At 39.4% G+C, this 21489-nt stretch overlaps 1 protein-coding gene across 1 annotated transcript; it reads right to left on the reverse strand.

Moving 5' to 3' along the window:
- Window positions 1-14218: 14218 nt before the first annotated feature.
- LOC130726821 (gamma-interferon-responsive lysosomal thiol protein-like) lies at window positions 14219-19920 on the reverse strand (the record flags this gene model as incomplete). Its single annotated transcript, XM_057578126.1, has 6 exons — window positions 19660-19920; window positions 19475-19540; window positions 18883-19023; window positions 18655-18747; window positions 18181-18331; window positions 14219-14235 (listed from the first exon to the last, which is right to left on the reverse strand). Coding segments are annotated over exons 1-6 (729 nt in total), but the record flags the coding sequence as incomplete, so codon positions are not given.
- Window positions 19921-21489: the final 1569 nt, after the last annotated feature.

Here is a 21489-nt window from a genome sequence, read left to right on the forward strand (position 1 = left end):
GAACCAGGATAAAATCATTGTGTGCTTTTCTTAACTCTTATCTTAGCACTCTTATCGTTGGTGGTTGAAGAGATTTGTTTAAATCTCAAGTGGATTGAGTTTTGGATTTAAAACGCTATTCAAACCCCCCTTCTATCGTTTTTCATACCTTCAATTGGTATCAGAGCGCAAGTTTTGATTACCACACCTAACAGTGTTCAGTGATCCGGGCCGGTCACTAAGATGGCTGCCACCATTGAAGCGCAAAAAGATGTCTACAGTGCAAAGCCTCCTATGTTCGATGGTCAAAATTTTGAGTACTGGAAAGACAGGATTGAAAGCTTCTTTCTGGGCTTTGATGCAGATCTCTGAGATATTATAGTGGATGGCTATGAGCGTCCAGTTGATGGTGATGGTAAGAATATCTCCAGAACAGAGATGAATGCAGAGCAGAAGAAGCTTTACTCATTGCATCATAAAGCTAGAACTATTCTTCTCAGTGTAATTTCTTATGAAGAATATCAAAAGATCACAGATCGTGAGTATGCTAAGGGTATCTTTGATTCCTTGAAGATGACCCATGAAGGAAACAAGAAGGTGAAGGAGTCAAAGGCGTTGTCCTTGATCAGAAAGTATGAATCCTTCCAAATGGAATCCAGTGAGTCCATTGAGGACATGTTCTCTAGATTTCAGTTACTCATTGCTGGAATTAGACCTCTCAACAAGAGTTACACAACTGCTGATCATGTCATGAGGATTCTTAGAGGCCTTCCTAAAAGCTGGATGCCTCTGATAACTTCCTTGGAGCTCGCAAGAGATGTTGATCAGATGAGTCTGGAAGAACTCATAAGCATACTGAAGTGCCATGAACTGAAGCGTGCTGAACATCAGGATCAGAAGAAGAAGTCTATAGGCTTGAAATCCAAATCTGAAAAGGCTAAAGCTCTCCAAGCAGAAGAAGAAGAATCTGAAGAAAACTCTGAGGATTCTGATGAAGATGAGCTAGCCCTGATCTCCAGAAAGCTCAACCGCATCTGGAAGCACAGGCAGAGCAAGCACAGAGGCTCTAGAAAGAATAAAGGAAAGAATGAATCTTCTTCTGGTCAGAAGAAGTCTTCATCAAAGGAAGTCAGATGCTTTGAATGCAAAGAGTCAGGGCACTACAAGAGTGATTGTCCTAAGCTAAAAAAGGACAAGAAGCCAAAGAAGCATTTCAAAGCTAAGAAATGACTCATGGTGACTTTTGATGAATCAGAGTCAGAGGATGTTGACTCTGATGGAGAAGTTGTTGAAGGACTCATGGCTATTGTCAAGAATAAGGAAGCAGAGTCAAAAGAAGCAACTAACTCTGAATCCGCATTAGAGGAAGATCCAGACTCTGACGATGAAAATGAGGTATTCGCTTCCTTCTCTACCTCTGAACTTAAATGTGCTTTGTCTGATATCATGGATAAATATAACTCTCTCTTGACTAAGCATAAAAAGTTGAACAAATATTTCTCTGCTGTGTCTAAGACTTCTGCTGAAAATGATAAAATTATTTCTGAGTTAAAAGAAAATAATCATGCTTTAGCAAACTCTAACTCTGTGCTTAAAAACCAGATCCTTAAGTTAGAAGAAGTTGTTGCTTGTGATGCCTTTGATATTAAAAATGAATCCAAATATGAAAAATCTTTTCAAAGATTCCTAGCTAAAAGTGTAGATAGAAGCTTGATGGCTTCAATAATCTATGGCGTAAGCAGAAATGGAATGTGTGGCATTGACTATTCTGGACCCAGTAGAAATGAGCCTCCTATGCCTAAGGCTAAACCTTTGTATGAACATTTTGTACCCTCTGGTACCACTTTGCCTGAATCATTGCCTGCTAAAGTTGCTAAACCCTCTCGTAAAAAGGGAACTCCTTCTATGCTCAAGTGTCATGCTCAAATCCCTTTACATTATCATGTTGAGAAACCCAAGGTCATCAGAACCTCTGGGGTAACTAACAAGAAAGGACCCAGAAAATGGGTACCTAAGGATAAGATTATCTATGTTGCAGATATCCTTGATCGCTCCACTGAAACACCAATCATGGTATCTGGACAGTGGATGCTCGCGTCACATGACGAGAGAAAGGCGTATGTTCCAAGAGCTAAAACTTAAGCCTGGAGGTGAAGTTGGCTTTGGTGGTAATGAGAAGGGTAAAATTGTTGGTTCTGGTACTATTGGTGTTGATAATAGTCCATGCATTGATAATGTTCTGTTGGTAGACGACTTAAATCATAACTTATTGTCCATAAGTCAATTAGCTGACAAGGGTTATTATATTATCTTCAATCAAAAGTCTTGCAGGGCTGTAAGTCAGATCGATGGCTCTGTTCTGTTTAACAGCAAGAGGAGGAACAACACTTATAAGATCAGATTATCTGAGTTGGAAACTCAGAAAGTAAAGTTCCTTCTTTCTGTTAATGAAGAGCAATGGGTATGGCATAGACGGTTAGGGCATGCCTGTATGAGAAAGATTTCTCAGCTGAGTAAGCTTGACCTTGTCAAGGGCTTACCCACTCTGAAGTTCTCTTCAGATGCTCTTTGTGAAGCATGTAAGAAAGGCAAATTTACAAAAGTCCCTTTCAAGGCAAAGAATGTTGTTTCCACCTCAAGGCCGTTGGAACTTCTGCATATCGACCTTTTTGGACCAGTGAAAACTGAGTCTATAGGTGGCAAGAGATATGGGATGGTCATTGTTGACGACTACAACCGTTGGACATGGGTAAAATTTCTATCCCGCAAGGATGAGTCTCATTCTGTGTTCTCTACCTTTATTGCCCAAGTGCAAAACGAGAAGGCTTGCAGAATTATGCGTGTCAGAAGTGATCATGGTGGAGAGTTTGAGAATGACAAGTTTGAGAGTCTGTTAGATTCCTATGGAATTGCACATGATTTCTCTTGTCCTAGAACTCCTCAACAAAATGGGGTTGTTGAGAGGAAGAATAGAACTCTTCAAGAGGTGGCTAGAACCATGCTTCAAGAAACTGACATGGCAAAGCACTTCTGGGCTGAGGCAGTAAACACAGCATGTTACATTTAGAACAGGATCTCTATCAGACCAATTCTGAATAAGACTCCTTATGAATTGTGGAAGAAAGTAAAACCCAACATTTCTTACTTTCATCCTTTTGGTTGTGTTTGCTATGCTCTGAATACTAAGGATAGATTGCATAAGTTTGATTCTAAATCTTCTAAATGTCTATTACTTGGTTACTCTGAACGTTCTAAAGGCTTTAGAATTTATAATATTGATGCTAAAACTATTGAAGAATCTATTCATGTTAGATTTGATGATAAGCTTGACTCTGATCAGTCAAAGCTAGTTGAAAAGTTTGCAGATATGAGTATAAATGTTTATGATAAAGGCAAAGCTCCAGAGGAAGCTGAGCCAGAGGAAGACTTTCTAGAGGTAGTTGGTCCCTCTGATTCACAGCCTCATAAGAAGAGCAGAATTGTTGCCTCTCACCCAAAGGAGTTGATTCTGGGAAACAAAGATCAACCAGTCAGAACAAGATCAGCATTCAGACCCTCTGAAGAGACTCGGCTTAGTCTGAAAGTATTGGTATCCTTAATTGAACCAAAGTCAATTGATGAAGCTCTTCAAGACAAAGACTGGATTCTGGCAATGGAAAAAGAATTGAATCAATTCTCCAAGAATGATGTTTGGAACCTTGTCAAGAAACCTCAAGGCGCTCACATCATTGGAACCAAATAGGTTTTCAGAAACAAGCTGAATGAAAAAGGAGATGTAGTCAGAAACAAAGCAAGGCTAGTTGCTCAAGGCTACAGTTAACAAGAAGGAATAGATTATACTGAAACATTTGCTCCAGTAGCAAGATTGGAAGCTATCAGACTGCTGATCTCATTCACAGTAAATCACAACATAATTCTTCATCAGATGGATGCTAAGAGTGCTTTCCTGAATGGATACATCTCAGAGGAAGTGTATGTGCACCAACCTCCTGGTTTTGAAGATGAGAAGAACCCTGACCATGTTTTCAAATTGAATAAATCTCTCTATGGTCTGAAGCAAGCTCCCAGAGCATGGTATAAGAGACTCAGCTCATTCCTTCTGGATAATAAGTTTGTAAGGGGTAAAGTAGATACAACTCTCTTTTGCAAAACTCACAAAGATGATATCTTAATTGTGCAAATTTATGTTGATGATATTATATTTGGATCTGCTAATCCATCTCTCTGCAAGGAATTTTCTGAGATGATGCAGGCTGAATTTGAAATGAGTATGATGGGAGAACTCAAGTACTTTCTGGGAATACAAGTTGATCAAAAACCAGAAGCAACCCTACATCCATCAGAGCAAGTACACAAAGGAACTTCTGAAGAAGTTCAATATGACAGAATCAACAATTGCTAAGACTCATATGCATCCTACATGCATTCTGGAGAAAGAAGATGCCAGTGGAAAAGTATGTCAGAAGCTCTATCGTGGAATGATAGGTTCACTTCTATACTTAACTGCATCCAGGCCAGATATCTGTTTAGTGTACATTTATGTGCTCGATTCCAATCAGATCCTAGAGAAACTCACTTAATTGTTGTTAAGAGAATTCTCAGATATCCGAAAGGTTCCACTAACCTTGGCTTGAAAACATCAGAGTATAAGCTTTCAGGTTACTGTGATGCTGATTATGCTGGAGATAGAACTGAAAGGAAGAGTACTTCTTGAAATTGTCAATTTCTTGGAAGTTACTTAGTCTCATGGGCAAGCAAGAGGCAGTCTACTATTGCACTATCCACTGCAGAGGCAGAATATATCTCAGCAGCTATTTGCAGCACTCAGATGCTCTGGATGAAACATCAGCTAGAGGATTATCAAATCCTTGAGAGAAACATTCCAATTTATTGTGATAATACTGCTGCAATCTCACTCAGTAAGAATCCAATCTTACACTCAAGGGCAAAACACATTGAGGTAAAGTATCACTTTATTAGAGACTATGTTCAGAAGGGCGTACTTCTTCTGAAGTTTATTGATATTGACCATCAATGGGCAGCTATCTTCACAAAGCCCTTAGCAGAGGATAGATTTAATTTTATACGGAAAAATCTGAATATGAACTTTTGTCCAGTATGAAGATGGATCAAAACCTCTGACTATGATGATTCCTCATCAGAAGATATCTAGTTCAGAAGGTAACTTAGTCAGATGCTAAGTACCCATTGGTGCTTACTCTGAGACAAGACAGTAAACGTGTGTCAGTCCATTCTGATGCCTCGTTCCTTGTGCCCTTCGGATAATCTGTTGTAATGAGTGTAGATGTGCTTATTCTCCACCGTGTGTTTTGTGTATTAACTGTTCATAATGATGTCTTTAATTTTCAACCGTTGATTTTACTTTTGTTTTACAATCAACAACGGTTACTTTCTAAAAACCGCTACGCACATACGTTCTCCATCACTTGTGTTATTTGCTTCTCTCTCCTGTTTGCAAAAACCCTTATCCTCTTCATTTCTCTCTCTCTCTCATTCATCCCTCTTCTACCCAAACCTCCAACCTTCAACAATGGTGAGATCTGAAAGAGCTGATTCCGGTGAAAGGGCTGATTCAGCCGATGGAAGAGTGTTTCCAAGGATGGTAGTGGGTCTTCCAACAGGGCAAGTAGGTCCTGTTCTGCGTCCCAGATCGACAGAGGGTGCTCAAGCACAAATCCAAGATGCTGAGGATGTTGTTCTTTTGTCCTAAAGGAGCTGTGCAGTTACATGCGTCTTCCCTCCAGAAGAACTTCAAGTTCTTGTTGAATGGCGTTTCGACCTAGACAACATTGCTGCTAATGGGGTTGATCTTCGTCCTGAAGTACAGGCTCAAGGCTGGGAAGGATATTTCAATAGATTACATGGTCCAATCTATGATAAACTGGTGAAGGAATTCTGGAAGCATGTTGATTGCAACGAGTATCAGGTTGTGTCCTTTGTTATGGGAAAAAGGATCATCATCTCAGAGAAGTCTTTTGCAAGACTTTTGGGTGCAGATACAAGTCGTGGCTACAGATTTCAGTTGCAAGAGTCAAAAGTCAAGACAAGTACCAAGGAGAAGGTCAACAAGGCCTTATACTCTACATGGAGACCGGGAAAAACTGATTGCAAGACTAAGGATCTTCATCCTGACCTGAGAATCTGGCACAAGATCCTTCTGAACTGCATGAATCAAAGACCAAAGGGAAGCTCTCCAGATTACATCAATTTCACTCAGAAGGTGATGCTTTTCTTCATCAAGGAGTACCCCAAAGTCTGTCTGCCTTACTTTCTCTTCTCCTATCTGAAGGAGTGCATCAAAAAGTCAAGGACTACTGCTTCACCAAAGTCTGCCATCAAGTACATACCTTTTGGCAGATTACTATCTGACTTCTTCATCGAGAGCAAACTGATATCTGCTCTGACCAAAGCTGGATGCACAGAAGACCTAACAACAATTGTTGGTGATGTCTTCACTCCTACATCTTTTGTAACACCCCGATTTCCGGGTGTCACTTTAGTAACCAAAAATAAACTTTACGCGGAAAAACAGGTAATTTTTTTTCGTTTGATTCCTTTTAAATAAAGCGATAGGAAATAAAGACATAACCCAACCCTAACTAACCAATATACAAATATATACACATGTACAGCCTCAGCTGCACTCCCACGTCACACGCACTCGCAGTGACTCCAAAGTAGTGTGCCCGTAGGCAAATAAATACAGACCCAAAAGTTTGAGTGAGAAAGTATCAAATATACAGTCATCCAAGAGAAAGTCGGCCTCAAAATGGCTTAAGCAAAGACCCCTACTGTCCGACAGACTCACTGTGATCCCTCAATAAAAGAACCACACGAAAAGCCATGCGTCAGGAACCTACCCTGTCCCAAAAGTAAGATGAATCAGAGCTCTACACAAAATATGTCGCCTGCCTAAACCTACCCTCCCAGTACCGAGTCCACAGCGAACTGAAGACGGCAAGTTGAAGCTCAGCTCCATGCGTCGTAGAACTCCCTCCGTCAGACGTCCACGCTCGTCAGTACGGTCCTCCAAGTCAAACCTGATCCCCCCCCGAGGGAGAGACCACCGAAACCCAAACCACCGTCGACATCTGGCAGCAGGCCGACCGCCCAAACACAAACATGAAACCAAAGCCAAGGCGCTAGGGTCAACTCACGGAATAGAGTAGATATACAACCAACATGTGATAAGGGGATATATATATATGTCATTATATATATATGAATAATCCTAGCATGTTATTGGCTCTAACAATGCTTCAATAAATCAAACAGCACACAATTCCAGTCAGAATGAATGTATGCGTGAAATGCAATCAATATGATCCGGATTGTGACGCGTTCCCGTTCGCCACAAGTGAAGCATTCCCGTTCTTCACTATGGATGAACCATTCCCGTTATTCATCCTTGGTGAACCATTCCCGTTATTCACCGTATGATGAACCATTCCCGTTATTCATCATTAATGCATTGGTGAACCATTCCCGTTATTCACCAAAAGATGCACAGGTGAACCATTCCCGTTATTCACCCGATTGATGCAATATGGTTAGCCAAACATCGAATCGTCCTCACCACACAAGCGTTTAGCTCAAACCCAATCTCAAAACAAACCCAAGAGTTAGTGTCGGTCAATACAACACAACTCGGAGTTTAGTGTCGGTCAATACAACACAACTCCAATAACAAAACCCAAAATCAAAGCCAGAGTCAGTGTCGGTCAATACAACACGACTCGGAGTTAGTGTCGGTCAATACAACACAACTCCAACACCCAAAACCCAGAGTTAGTGTCGGTCAATACAACACAACTCGAACAACAAGAGTACTAGAGTACTCGGTGACTTTCAATCATCACCGTGGATCGCCTCAGTGGCTTTCCCCAATTCCCAAAACCCATTACAAAGTCGACTTTTCCCCGTCTTTCGCAAACATTTTCCCATTGAGACTCCCTATGGTTTATTCGTTAAAGAAAACGTTTCGAATTGAATTAGTCAAGTTATGAGTTTATTTCTCGAAGTCTAAGTTTCCCAAAGTCTCTAGTTTTCAAAATCTGTTTCATTCTAAATTTTTCCAAAAACCCCACCAAAAGCAATTCCCGGGGAAAGTCTAAGTATACAACAAATGGCTAAGTCTCAAACCTTGAGTTTGGACTTGCCTAGGGTTGTTCATCCAACCCGAAATATCAAAGATCACCAGTTCAATGATTCCCCACTCCGAAGTCGCGTCAGAACGCACAATTCAACAACATCACAATATTTCAAGTTATGGACAATATCATAACATCAGTTCATCAACATAATCAACATCAAAGTAAAGCATAAGTCGAACTTATCGACGCCTATCATGCAGTCATAGCTAATAGTAAGTTGCCCTAACCTCGAGCTGCTCCAGTCTCGTGGTTAAAACTTCCTTCACACGAATGCTCTGCAAAACCCAAAGTTCCTTCAACTGAACCTCGGAGAAAACAAAGCAGAATCCAAACAAAATCGATTAGTTCGATCGCAATACAACACATTAACGATAGACAAAGCATTAAAGCTTCAGAATGCAACAATCGGATACGAAAAGACAAGTTTTCGAAATCGAAAAACTCCCCCCATTGATATAGCTCTCGGCCATAAGGAGAAAAGAGCTCCGGCTCTTTTTCTTCGATCTAATCAGTTTACAAGGTAGTTTTAGGGTAAAAATAAGGCAAAGAAACTGTCGGAACAATTTTCAGACGAATAGATCAAAATACGGCTGTTCAGGGGCGTTTTGGTCCAAAATAAAAGCTCAAAACCTCAAAGTTATCAGTTCGGAAAACAAATTTGACAGCAATGATCCTAACGAAATCCGTGACAACAAATCCTAAAGGCACGAAGTCAGATTACGACTTTTCGACAATAAAGTTTCGAAATGTGCGACAAAAGAGTTTTGAATCAGTTTTTCAGATCCTGGACAACTCGATCACAATCGGCGAATACTGACGGAGGTTTTAGGCTCTTGGGCACGTAGGGAAGATAACCCAACAGAGAAATCAGGAAAAACGGACAGCTTTACAAAAAGCTCAAAACTTTGAGCACAGAAACGACTACAGAAAAGCAGTAGAAACGATGATCAGAGGTAAGAATCAAGCTAGTTACCTCGATACCTTGAAGTAGGAACGAACTGCACGAAGATCGGTCGAGTTTCGGCGAAAATCTCTTCTCCCTCTCCTCTCCTTGAACCGCGGCCCCCAAATGAAAGAAAATGAAGATATTTTGACTTTTCAGCTATTTATAGGCAGGTGAAATCGCGGGAAAATGAAAATTTCGCGATTCCGATTTTTGCAGCACGTTCACCGATGAATTCTAAGAGAGATTCTGGCGTCAGAATTCCAGAACTCAAAACAAATCTCAGACATTTGGGAAAAACGATATCTAAAATCCCAAAAGCGGTGTAAGTTAATCTGTCCCGAAAAACTACTTTTTGCTGTGATGGTCAGACGACAAAACTTCCTTCTGAAGAAAGATTGGAAACGTCGAAACAAATCTAGAGGCGCGGACGGAAACTTCGTTAGAAGTCCCGAATAGAAAAAGTCTTCATCCAGCGCTTGAATTTAGGGTTTCGAAGCAAAGAAGTTAGCGTCGTCGGACTTCCGAAAAGTGAATACTATCGTGCGTACAGTCCAGAGTTCCGAAATGAAACGCTGGTCGAAGGAAAAATAAAGAGAACCTTTAAATTTTCCAAGGATTCGAAATCTCACTTAAACGTTGCTCTAAAAGCGAAATTAGCCTATTCTGGACACTCTCGCCATAAGGCAGGTGTGCAGACGACTCGCACTAATTCCTAAAACGACTACGCAACATTCCTCAAGCAATTCCTGAACTTTCTTCTTCATTAATATTTCTCAAACATCAAACTCGTGTCACGCTTACACTGATTCTACGCGTGAGTCGGAAATTAACTTGCTCTGTAAATCCAGGTCTTACATCTTTGAAGAGAATGGGATTGGTAGAAACAAAAGTTGAGGTTAACCCTGCTACTGCAAAGTCAAGAGGAAGAAGAATCCCTCTGAAGGACTATCCTCTCTGGTCAAAGGCTGATGATCCAGAGGCTATCAGGATCTATCTTGATGATCTGAAGCAACAAGGCTTTGTGATTGACGTGGATGAATTCTTCAGAAATCTTCCAGAACCTCCAGACTTTGACTCTCCCAGGAAGAAGAAGACAAAGAGAAAGCAAGTGGAACCCTCTGAGACACAGGATCCCTCTGATGGTGATGATGATGATGATGATGAACCACCACCTCAGAAGAAGGCAAAGAAGGTCAGAATTGCAACGCAAGACATTCATCTGGAACCTGCAATCTCTACCAGAGTCACCAGATCTGCAGTCAGAGCTTCAAGTAAGTTTATTGCTCTTTCTAATGATGATGATTTAAATCTGCTTGATGCAATTCCTGCTGCTTCCAACCCTGAAACCACACAAATTGATCAACCCACTTCACACAATTCCCCACCTAGGGCTTCATTCTTTCAACCCTCCATTGAGGAAGAACCCCTCTGGAAAATGCTTTAAACCCCTAAGTCCATCACACCAACCTCACCCATAATCCTTCCATACACTCTACAAACCTCTGAACCACAGGCTTTTGAGACACAAGCTCTAGAGATACCAACTACTGAAAAGTCTAACTCTGAGCCTCAACCCTCTGATCACTCAAATCAGGAACCCTCTGACAGAGAAATTCTCTCTCCTGCTCCCTCAATATCTTTTCCAACAAATGTTCCATTTTCCTCTCCTTCAAATAAATCTGAAGCTTCACGCCAATTCTTTCAACTTTCCAGAGAAAGAGTTTCAAAACTTCCTGAATATTTCTTAACTGTTCCTAGTCCAAACCGCTACTCTGGACCAAGGCCAGAACCTCTGGAAGCTCCTGATTTTCCAATCCATGCAGTCCCTTTGTCTTCAGTAGCACCACCTCGTCTTCCTTCTCCTCCACCTCAAAATGAAAACTCTGTCTCTGACCAATCTCCAAATCCTGAGACTGAAGTTTCTCATCCAAACCCTGAGACCAATAACTCTGAACCTCAAACTGTGCAAATTGGTTCACCTCATGGTGTTTCTGAAGCTACTAGTAGAAATCATCCCTCTTCACCTGAAACCCATCTTTCCATTGTTCCCTATACCCAACTCAGACCAACCACCCTGCTAGATTGCATCAACTTATTTAATCATGAAGCATCTTTAAGGGTTCGCAATGTGCAAGGTCGCACTGACCTCAGTGAGAAACCAGACTTGGTTGCTGAAGACTGGGATCGTCATTGCACTTGGATGCTTGACCAAGCGGCAGTGATGATAGGTTTCCTTACTGCTGAAAGGGATCAAATAATTGAAGCTGCTAGTCAGCGTTTCAGAAGAAGAGAAGCAATGAATGAACAAAGGTTGAGAAATCAACTTCATGCTGCTATTGAAGAAGCTAGAAAGAAGAAAGAACAAGAAGAAGAAGCTGCAAGGCTTGAAGCAGAACAACGTGAAGCTGCAAGGTTGCAAGCTCTGGAACAAGCAGCTATATTACAAGCTGAAGATGAGGCACTTAGAAATCAGGCACTTGGAATTATTCCATTTACTGATGTTGCCTCCACATCTGCTCAAGTTCCTCTCTCTGATCAAGCTGTTCCGTCTGCTCAACCTCAGTCAGATTCAAGACTTGATCTAATTGAACAAAGACTTGATTCTCATGAAGCTCTTCTTCAGAGTCTGAAAGAGATGTGCACAGAACTTTTGAAGAGGACACCCAAACCTTAGTCCTTAGGAACTCTCTTTTATTCTGCCTTTCTACTATGTTACTATGTTTTCACGTTTAACTCTGGTTCTTCTATTCAATTATCGTTTTTCCTTCCTATATGCTTGCATGATTCTTGTTCATCATTACTTAATTCTCATTCATACGCATTAAATCAACAAACAAGTTTCTTTTATTAAAAACATAATTCATAAAATGCATTTATACATCTAAAAGGGAGATTTTTCCTCAATGCTCTACATTGCCTACGCATCGCTGCTTTCTCAAGCTCCAGACGATGCTGCCTATGTTCTAAGTGGACCAAGCTCCGGCGCAGCTCCTGCCTCTCAGGACCCTCCGCCACAGTCTCCAGAGCCACCTCTGTTGCTCTGATCTCCTCATAAAGGTCCAGCTCCTTCTGGAAGAATACTTGCATTTCCTCCACGAATCAGAGGAAGCCTCTGAGGATGTTGCCCATTTCTGGACTCAGGCTCATGCCTAGTAGCTGGTTTGTCAGACTATAGACACTCGGCTCCTCTGGATGGCGCACATTGATGAAGAGGTCTTCATCAAAGGCCTTCTCCCTCAATTGCTCGATGCATGCTATGAAGGATGCCATTGCAATACTGAATTCAAGTGAAAACGAGATGTGAAGACTGATTTGCTTTAACCACTATTTATAAGCTCAGTTCAGTCTCCAAGAGTTAATGCTGAAGCAGTTTCTCGAGGTTTATTTATTGGTAACATATGCTTCTTTTTAACTCCTTGGCCGGTGGTAAACGTTCCACTCATTCATTTAATCTTCTGCATATGCATTAATTAAAAACGTTTTCTTTAATTTTTTTATTTTATTCTTTTCTCCATCTTTTTAAACTTAGACATTCTCTAAGGGGGAGTACCTTGTACTTCAAGCTAAGTTTTTCACACCCTATGCTTTTTTCTTATGACAAAAGGGGGAGTATTCAACCAGTTTTTGATGTGTAAGCTGTGTTAGTGTGACTTCTTTTTCTTTTGGAGAATTTAAGAGTTCCACTCTTTATGACCATAGATATGTCTGTGGGCATGTGCAAGGAATACATTTTCACTTCTTCTGAAGTGATCATATGCTATATTGGTTGACTATGATAATTTTACCTTGCTCCTGACTCTGAATATTTATGCGCTCAGATATTCACATATTATCTATGTCATAAATTCTCACTCTGAACTCTTCTATTATTTAGCTCAGAATCTAGATATTACTAATGTTTTCATTAAGTCTTGGATTCAAGGGGAGCTAAGCTCAGAATCAAGCTGTGACTGGGATTCAGAATGAGCAACATAAACCATTCACCTCAGGGTAAGTTTATTTCTATTCTCTAAACTCTGAGTGAATTCAGTTTATTGGTTAAGAATTGTTCATCAAAATACTTGGTTTTGTCATCATCAAAAAGGGGGAGATTGTAAGATCAAGTTTTGATCTAGTAGTACAACTCTATGTTTTGATGATTACATGTTAACTATTGTGTATGAACAATTATGGTACTCTAACGTTGTTTTCTGAGTGTTCTAATGACAGGCCATGACTCTGGTCTTATTTCACATAATTCAGAAGCACAATGCTCAAAGAGTAACCTCCGCAACGCTTTCGCACGTACTATGTTCAATCTGAACAGTAGTTCAAGCTTCAGAAGATCTGAAGATCATAAAGCTCTGATATGGATTCAGCTCACTAAAAGCTCTGAAGGATCAGAAGCTCTAAAGGATCAGAAGCTCTGAAGGTTCAGAAGCTCTCAAGGTCCAGAAGCTGAGTAGTGAATACTCTGAAGTCCAAGAGTAAGTTGGCTCTGAAGACCAAGTACTTTTCCTCTGAGTCCAAAAGCAGAAGGTACAAAGGTCAGAGGATCCAAGCTTCCTTCTGAATCTGATCACCAAGCTTCACAAGTTCCAATATGAAGCATCACTCTGATCAGAAGTCAACTAGGATAAAGGTCATGTCACTATCCAAAGTACAAAAGCAATTGTACCATTCCTGACGACCTTACCTAACTTATTCAGCCACAGCGAACCTGGAAAACCCAGATCTGCCCTCCAACTATAGCATTCCATGCAAACTTCCAAACCTAATTCCTTGGAGTATATAAAGAGGCTGAAGATGAAAGATGCCGTTGGAAGAAACCTTGTTGAAGCTCACGCAAAAATCAAATATTCTCTCACAACAATCTTTCTTCACATTGTACTAATTGTGTTTACTATTAGCTTTCTAAGAAGCATTTCTTTGTAAACCTAAACTTTTCAAACAGTTGTTTGATTTTCCTTAAGGAGACCAAGGTTGGTCGGATCCTTGAGAAGACTGAGAGAGTGAATCTTAGTGATAGCTAAGTCAGTGTATTGTTAGTCACTTTGCAGGTAGCAAGTGCAGTTGTAACAAACTCTGATTAGTGGATTGCCTTCATTCTAAGAAGGAAGAAATCACCTTAACGGGTGGACTGGATTAGCTTGAGGGATTTATCAAGTGAACCAGGATAAAATCATTGTGTGCTTTTCTTAACTCTTATCTTAGCACTCTTATCGTTGGTGGTTGAAGAGATTTGTTTAAATCTCAAGTGGATTGAGTTTTGGATTTAAAACGTTATTCAAACCCCCCCCCCTTTCTATCGTTTTTCATACCTTCAGAAGTTATCGACGCCTAAGTCATTAACTAGCAAGTAAGTTGCCCTCACCTCCAAATCGTCCAGCTTCATAGTGCAAGGGTTCTTCACTCGCTTCCTCAATAGCTTCCAAGTTTTCCAAAACTAAGCCTTTGAGCAAAAATAACATTATACAGTCAAATACAGTCTAAACAGTAATGACTGACGTTAGATGAACCTTTAAAAGTTTCAGAGTATGATAATCTAAGACGAAAGGACGAGTTTTCGCAAAAAAGAATCTTCTCTCCTCCCCCTTAGGTGCTCTCGGCCACTCCCTTTCATTTTAGCGTTTCGGCGCTTTTTCTTCATTCTAATTTAATTCCTAGGTAATCTAAGGTTATAACTAGGGTAAAACAATGCCCGGAAAAATTATCGGAATTGAAATGCAATTAGGGGTATTTGGGTCAAGACTTTAGGCTCAAAAACTCAAAGTTGAAATTTTGAAAATGAAGTTTGATAGGTTCGTAGAGAATGTCGTTTATAGCAACTAATTCTAAAGGCACTAGATTAAGTCGTGAATTTTTGGTTCAAAAAGCAAACCTGTGGAGAAAATGGGTATTTCCACAGTTTTTCAGATCTACGGTGACTCAGAGAAAATCCGAGCGCAGCGACGGTGAATATGGAACACAAGAAAGGCATAGAAGATGATTGAGAGAAGAAATCGAATTAAAAAGATGTTTTTGGAAAATGCTCAAAACTTTGAGCATAGAAAGACATAGAGAAAAGCATCAGAGAATAGAAAATGAGGTAAGAATAAGGAAGGTTACCTCGATGTCGATCCAAAGAAACTGAAATCGGGTCGATCAGATAAGAACTCACGAAGATCTCTCCCTCTCTCTCTCTTGATTGGGGGAAATGAGAAAATATCTTATTTCCCTCCTTTTATAGCAGAGGTTAAAAAAGTAAAATTGAAGGTTTCGCGTATCCAGTCATCCTGGTACTTTCATCTGCTGATAAGAAGTGAATATTTGGCGACAGAATGCCAAAACTCAAAACGAGGTTCTTTAAATTGAAGAAAACGATTCAAACTCCGTATGAATCAAACTACGTCGGAAAACTACTTTTTGCAGTTGGGGTCGGATGAAGAAATTTGCTTCTGAAGAAAGATCGCAATTGTTGAAAGAAATGATACTACGCGGATGGAAACTTCATTAAAAGCTCCGAATAAAAAACTCTTCATTCAGAGTCTTAATTAAAGTCCCCGAGAAGATAAAGCCTAGCTTCGACGGACTTCCGGGAAGCCAAACCTATCGTGTGTACGGTCTAGAGTTCCGTAGCGAAACACTGGTCATGGGAAAAATACTCGAAGGTTCTTATTTTTCTAACGATTTTGAATTTCGCTTAAACAGTGCTCTAGGAGCGGAAATAGCCTTTTTCGGACACTTACGACCTTAGCCGTGTGTAGAAATGGCTCGATCTATAACCTAAACTGACTATAGTACCATCCTTAGTCATTTCCTGAACTTTCTTCTTCATTAAGTCATTCGAAATTGCAAATAGTTGTTCAGGTTCCTTTCACGTTACACCGAAAACTTTCTTACAAAAAAAAACTTGCTTTAAATGAGTTTAGAAAAAGAAGAAAAAAAAAAACCAAAAGAGACAGAGGTAGAAATGGGTTTGGGATACTAATATGATAGTACCCGCCTAAAACCCATCTTCGAAATCGATCCAATGTAATAATGATATTATTAGAAATATGATAAAATGTTTAACTCGCTAGAAATTATGATTTAATTCTTAATTTTCTTATTTATAATATTCTTGACGTATTAATCATTTGAATTGAAATGTGTTTCCAACATGATTTGTTTAGAGTAGTATATATAAAAATAAGATTAAATAAAAAATTAAAATTAGCGAAGTTTTGGGTTTCCCTTAACCCTCGAGCTAGGTGTTGAGAATCATATGTTATCCTCAATTCATTAAACTTGACCCCTAACCCGCTCCGCTCTCAATCGGGATGGGGGTGGGGAGAGTATAATCTGACTTTGCCTCATCTTGTTGTCATCCCCACGCAAACTTCACTAACTAGGTCGAAAAATTTTGGGTGAGATGGGCGAAGGCTGTGGAGGTTAGGTGGTGTTTGGGAAGGGGAAAAGGGCATTAAGGGGAAGAAAAGAACCAAAATATATATAATTGGTGAACTTGATAAAAAGATATAAGGAATACAAAGCACGAGTCAGCGTTAAGTGGAAGTGGAAGTGAAAGTGACTAAGGTAGTGAAGGAGATGACGGCGAAGCCTATGCGGCGCTAGAGAAGGTGCCGGGTAATGTGGTTAACAAGTCTTCAACTGTGGCGCGAATATGTGGTAGTTCAGGTTTGTTTAATCGAACCAGTATTTGGGTCCTTTCAACGATGATGCTGGAAAATCCACTACAGACTAGGCGATCGAAGGTGGTTGGGATTTCATCCTTTCCAATTTAGTCAGATGTCGTCGAAATCTGGAATGGAAGTAAGAAAAAGATTCTATTGAGAGGCCTTGCTAGGGTTTCGGTATCCCTAGAATGCTATGGTGTGACAATGGCAGTTACGCTTGATGGCTGGTCTTCGCGCAAGGGTTCTAATCTTGTGAAGGTTGAGGTCGTTGATCAAAGGGGTGACTTCGCAAACCGACTTTTTGCTTCTTCTCGTCGTTTTGGGAAAGCTTTAGAGTATTTTGGTTGGCAGGCTTGGACGGTGGGTTGGGCTTCCCCTCCTTCGCTGTGGCTTTCCTCCATGGTGGTTGTCCCTGGCTGTGGAAGCTCCCCTATAGGTCGTGACGGTGAGCAACTCGAAGCGGATCTGGGTTGGAAAGTTTTTCTTTTGACGTTGCCTTATCTGCGTTGTTGCTCGGTTTATACATTTCGGTTCTTCTCGGCGGTAGGGCTGTGTTCCCAAATAGGCATTAGTGCGACAATTTTTGGTTCTAGTGGATGTGTATCGCTGGTTTGTTGGTGCAGTTTGATGCGTCTGTCGGCAGAGGCAGGGTTGGTTCCTAGGCCTCTATTCTTTTGATGTGGTTTGTTTGGTGATGGACATTGGGTCGTTGAGGCTACACTTGTTTTCCGACCTCAACATTTTAATGTTGATCTTGAGGGTTTTCGTTGCAGAGAAGGGTTTGTGTTTTTGTTGGGTTTTGTTGTGACTTCATAGATCCATTTTTTGTTGAACCTATCGCTGCTTTCGTACCCTAATGGAGGTCATTTCCTCGTGGTTGTTTGGTGCTCGATTTGGGTTTTTGGTTTTAGGTGTTTTCTGTTTGGCTTTGAAACATGCGTTCATGCTGATGAAGATTCCAAGCTAGAAGTTTTTTGTTGGAATTAGGTTTGTGGTTGGAATCTTGTTTGGCCGTGCGAGATTCATGGGTTTTTCAGATTTTTTAGTTCTTTGAGGGTTTAACTTTTGTGGTTGGTGTTTTTGTCCAATCTCCTTTATTGATTGTGACTTTAGGAGGGTTTGTATTTTACAATCTTGTTAAGATACAATCTTGTTAAGATACAAGATTGTAATTGTTAAGATTGTGATTTGCTTTTGAAAAAAAGTTAAAGAAGTTGAGATTTTGAAATTTGGGACAATAAACAATTAAAATTTCATAGAGATTAAGAATTTTTTTACGAAAATGAAAAAAAAGTAAAGAAAAAAGTTCAATATGAGATTATCTCATTTCGAAAAGTAGAAATTTGATTTCCTTATCTATGGTGAATTAACATGAGATAAGTTTATTTGTACACTTTTAATATACCCACATATATAATAATCTTTCACCCTTGTTTTTTCGATATTGGCATCACTCTTTTCTTATAAGAAACTGAATGTTTAGGCATTGCTCCCACTTCCCGAACAGTACGAAGGAATGATGCTTGGGTGCAATTTTTGGGTTTATTTGGACCTTGATAAGCTTTACATACATAGCTTAAGAAGTTTTCATAATCCTGCAGTAAGAGAATTTTGCAGATTCTTCTGAGTTTCCAATACACTTTTTTGAAAAGACTAGTGACACACTCCAAAATATTCATTGTGGTTGGTTTACATTTTGAAAAGACAATACATTTTTTAAGAATTGAGAGAAATGTGTTGACTTTTCAAAATATAAATCAATAACCATAAGTGTATTGACTATTGACGTGTGTTCTTAAAAGAGTGTACGTGTTACTGCCATTTCTCAATATAACCTATATGTGTAAAGCACAAATTTGATTAGTACACAAAATTTGTTTATTAGAGCTATAAATTCAATGAAAACTGAAAAACTAACCTCTTTAAGTGGCACCCCATTCACAACTATCCATGGAACAAACTTATAAGGTGGCTGCAAAGCATTTGTTTCATTTGCATACTTTAGCTCAAGCTGCATAAAGAGGTTACAAGAGAGAGGCCTTTAGAATCTTTTTATGCCTTTCTTATGATAGAAAAAATGGAATATACATATTAATATCTCTCTTAAAGAACATGATAACAAACTAAATCAGAGAAAAACACTAACTTGCTTTCCAATTTCTCCACGATAACAATTTATAATAGGATTTGGATCTAGCAACAACTTCCTAATACAAGACTTCCACTTCTTGTACCTGTTTTTATGCACCATATGCTCAACGCAATTGATGAAAGGAAAATGTTTGCCCTGCTAGTAAAGGTGAGAAACGTATGAATACTTATAACTGTAACAATTAATAAACATGCAAAGTATTATTGTAAACGAACCAACAATATGATAAGAAATTTAAAATAAGAATGATCTGCAACATTAAAATATCCGGAAAAGGTAAAAAAACTTTAAGTAAGGTTAAATTCGTCAAAACTTTTATACACTTGTTATTTTGCTGCTGCAGGGGCAGTAGTGGATCTGAAAATTTAACAGTCTTGGATGGACATTGACCTGTGCCATAACCATGGAAATAATGGATTTACCAGTGTTTTTCATCTAATCCTAATAATCAAAGTAGCTCCTCATCCCAATTAAAAAGAACCCTTTTTAAAACTTCAAAATGAAAAAAAAAACCATACATTTTCAGAGTTAGTTCATTTTTTTCTTTAGTTTCTTATCATTTCCAAAGGGTCAAAGCAATTCTTACCGGATCAGGCAAGAGATAAATTACACACGCTTCAACGGTGTTCAGCAAGCACTCATGAGGGCCATGCTGCAATCCTCATCCATGACCAAATCCAAATCAATAAATAAAAGGAAATTACTAAAAATCAGCAGCAATTTTTTCATGAATGAAATAACAGAGATAAACAAAAAGAGTAGCTTATATACCTGGCAGTTAAAGGTTTTGTTGCCTTTGATAATATCAGCATTTCCCCAAGGAACGAGGCGGAGGTCGACAATGGAGAGAAGGTTGTCGGTGAAGATTTTAGGGAGGGAAGTGGTGATGAAGTCGGCGCTATATGGGCACAGGCTCTCATAGTACAAGTTTAAGGAAACCTTGTTGTGAGATTGAGAGGGAGAGATGAAGAAGGAGGAAAAGAAAGAGAGGTATAAGATCAGAGGAAGTAAAAGGGTGGTGGAAGAAACCATGGTTGAATCTCAGATGAAACAAGAAGGGGGTGACCAGTCCATATGAAAAAAACTAGTAAGGACTACGGAGATTAAGTTACCCTCTTCATTTTTGGATCCCCTTTTTTGTTTCCTTTCTATTTCTTCCTCTCTTTCTTCATCAATGACATTGAATGCTAAAAAAAGCTTATGCAAGTGCATTGAGAGCTTTCTTCCTTTCATGAACACGCGTGCTCAAGGTGGCACAACAGCATGAAATCCTGGATTGAAATGCTAGTTCACTAGCTGTCTTCATTATAACATTGGAGAAATAAATTTGAAACCTGAAGTGGCGGATTACCCGGGATGAAATTTACTCAAGGCAACATAACATATATTTATGTGTAGCTTTTTTTTCAAAGAGGCAACATTTTTGCACAATTATGTTTGAGTGGCAATTCCTTTCGAGCCACAAATATTTACATCATGACGGAGCTAGCTCTACTGAAGTTGTTTACATACACAAAACTCAACCTAAAACCTTTCTTAAAAAGAATTAAGAATATTTTTTTCCACCTGAATTTTCGTTAGCATGCATTAGAAAGCCAAATTTGGGATTCCAATGTCAAAAACGTGAAAGCAGCCTTTGGAACGCATTAGTCAACATATTACATGTTTTCCACCTTTGGCTGCCTTTGCCATCCCTATTTGAGGCCTTACAACAAACATAAATTAGAAATCAGGTCTGCTTCTTGTGTTTTAATTGGCTATATCCTTAATCACAAAGGTTATCTCTGTTTGGGTCTCTAATGGCAAAGAATACATTTCAAGGTATGGTAAATTTGATGAGTTACAAATTCACTTCAAGTCCAATAGCATTTTTTTAGCTGTAACTAAGTTTCAATAAAATACTACTATTAACTCTCATGTTATTCCTTTAATTCTTGTTATGCCTTTAAAATACTACAACTTCCACCTTTTCATTGTTAATTTGCTAATGAATTTTTATTGTCTCCTCATGACAATAAGTCTACTTCTATGCCACAAGTCCACAACTACCACAACTTATCAATTATGATCAAGCTCATGACAATAAGAAGCCATTTGGATACGGACTAGATGATACTTATTGAAGCTTATCTACTAGAAGAAGCACTGAATAAGCTCCAATTAGTGCTTTTTGTTCTTCATCCAAACAGACTCTAAGTCTACTTCTACAAACTACTTATCACATTCGTATAACTCGAGTCTCGGTCTAGCATGATGTTGATTACAAAGGTCTAGCTATCGTAGCTGCTGAACTCTCCTAGATTCAGTCCTTACTCTTAGAAGCTCGGTTTAGTTCTACCTCTTCTCCGTTCTTCTATTGCAACAACCTTAGTGTTGTAATGCTTCCTAGTAATCCTATTCTTCATTGTCATACCAAAATCTTTGAACATTTGATATAAGATGCAACAAAAATAGTTAAAAACTCACCATATTCCGTCAACTAAAGAGATAGCTTATCCCTTAACAAAGGCTTTGCCTCAGCGTTTCAAAGGTGTGGGCTTAAAGTTAAGATTCAGCCACCTTGAATTTAAGGGGGATAGAAGGGAAAACTTCAATATTTGT

This window comes from Lotus japonicus, chromosome 6 (genome assembly GCF_012489685.1).
Source record: "Lotus japonicus ecotype B-129 chromosome 6, LjGifu_v1.2".
NCBI classification, from domain to species: Eukaryota; Viridiplantae; Streptophyta; class Magnoliopsida; order Fabales; family Fabaceae; genus Lotus; species Lotus japonicus.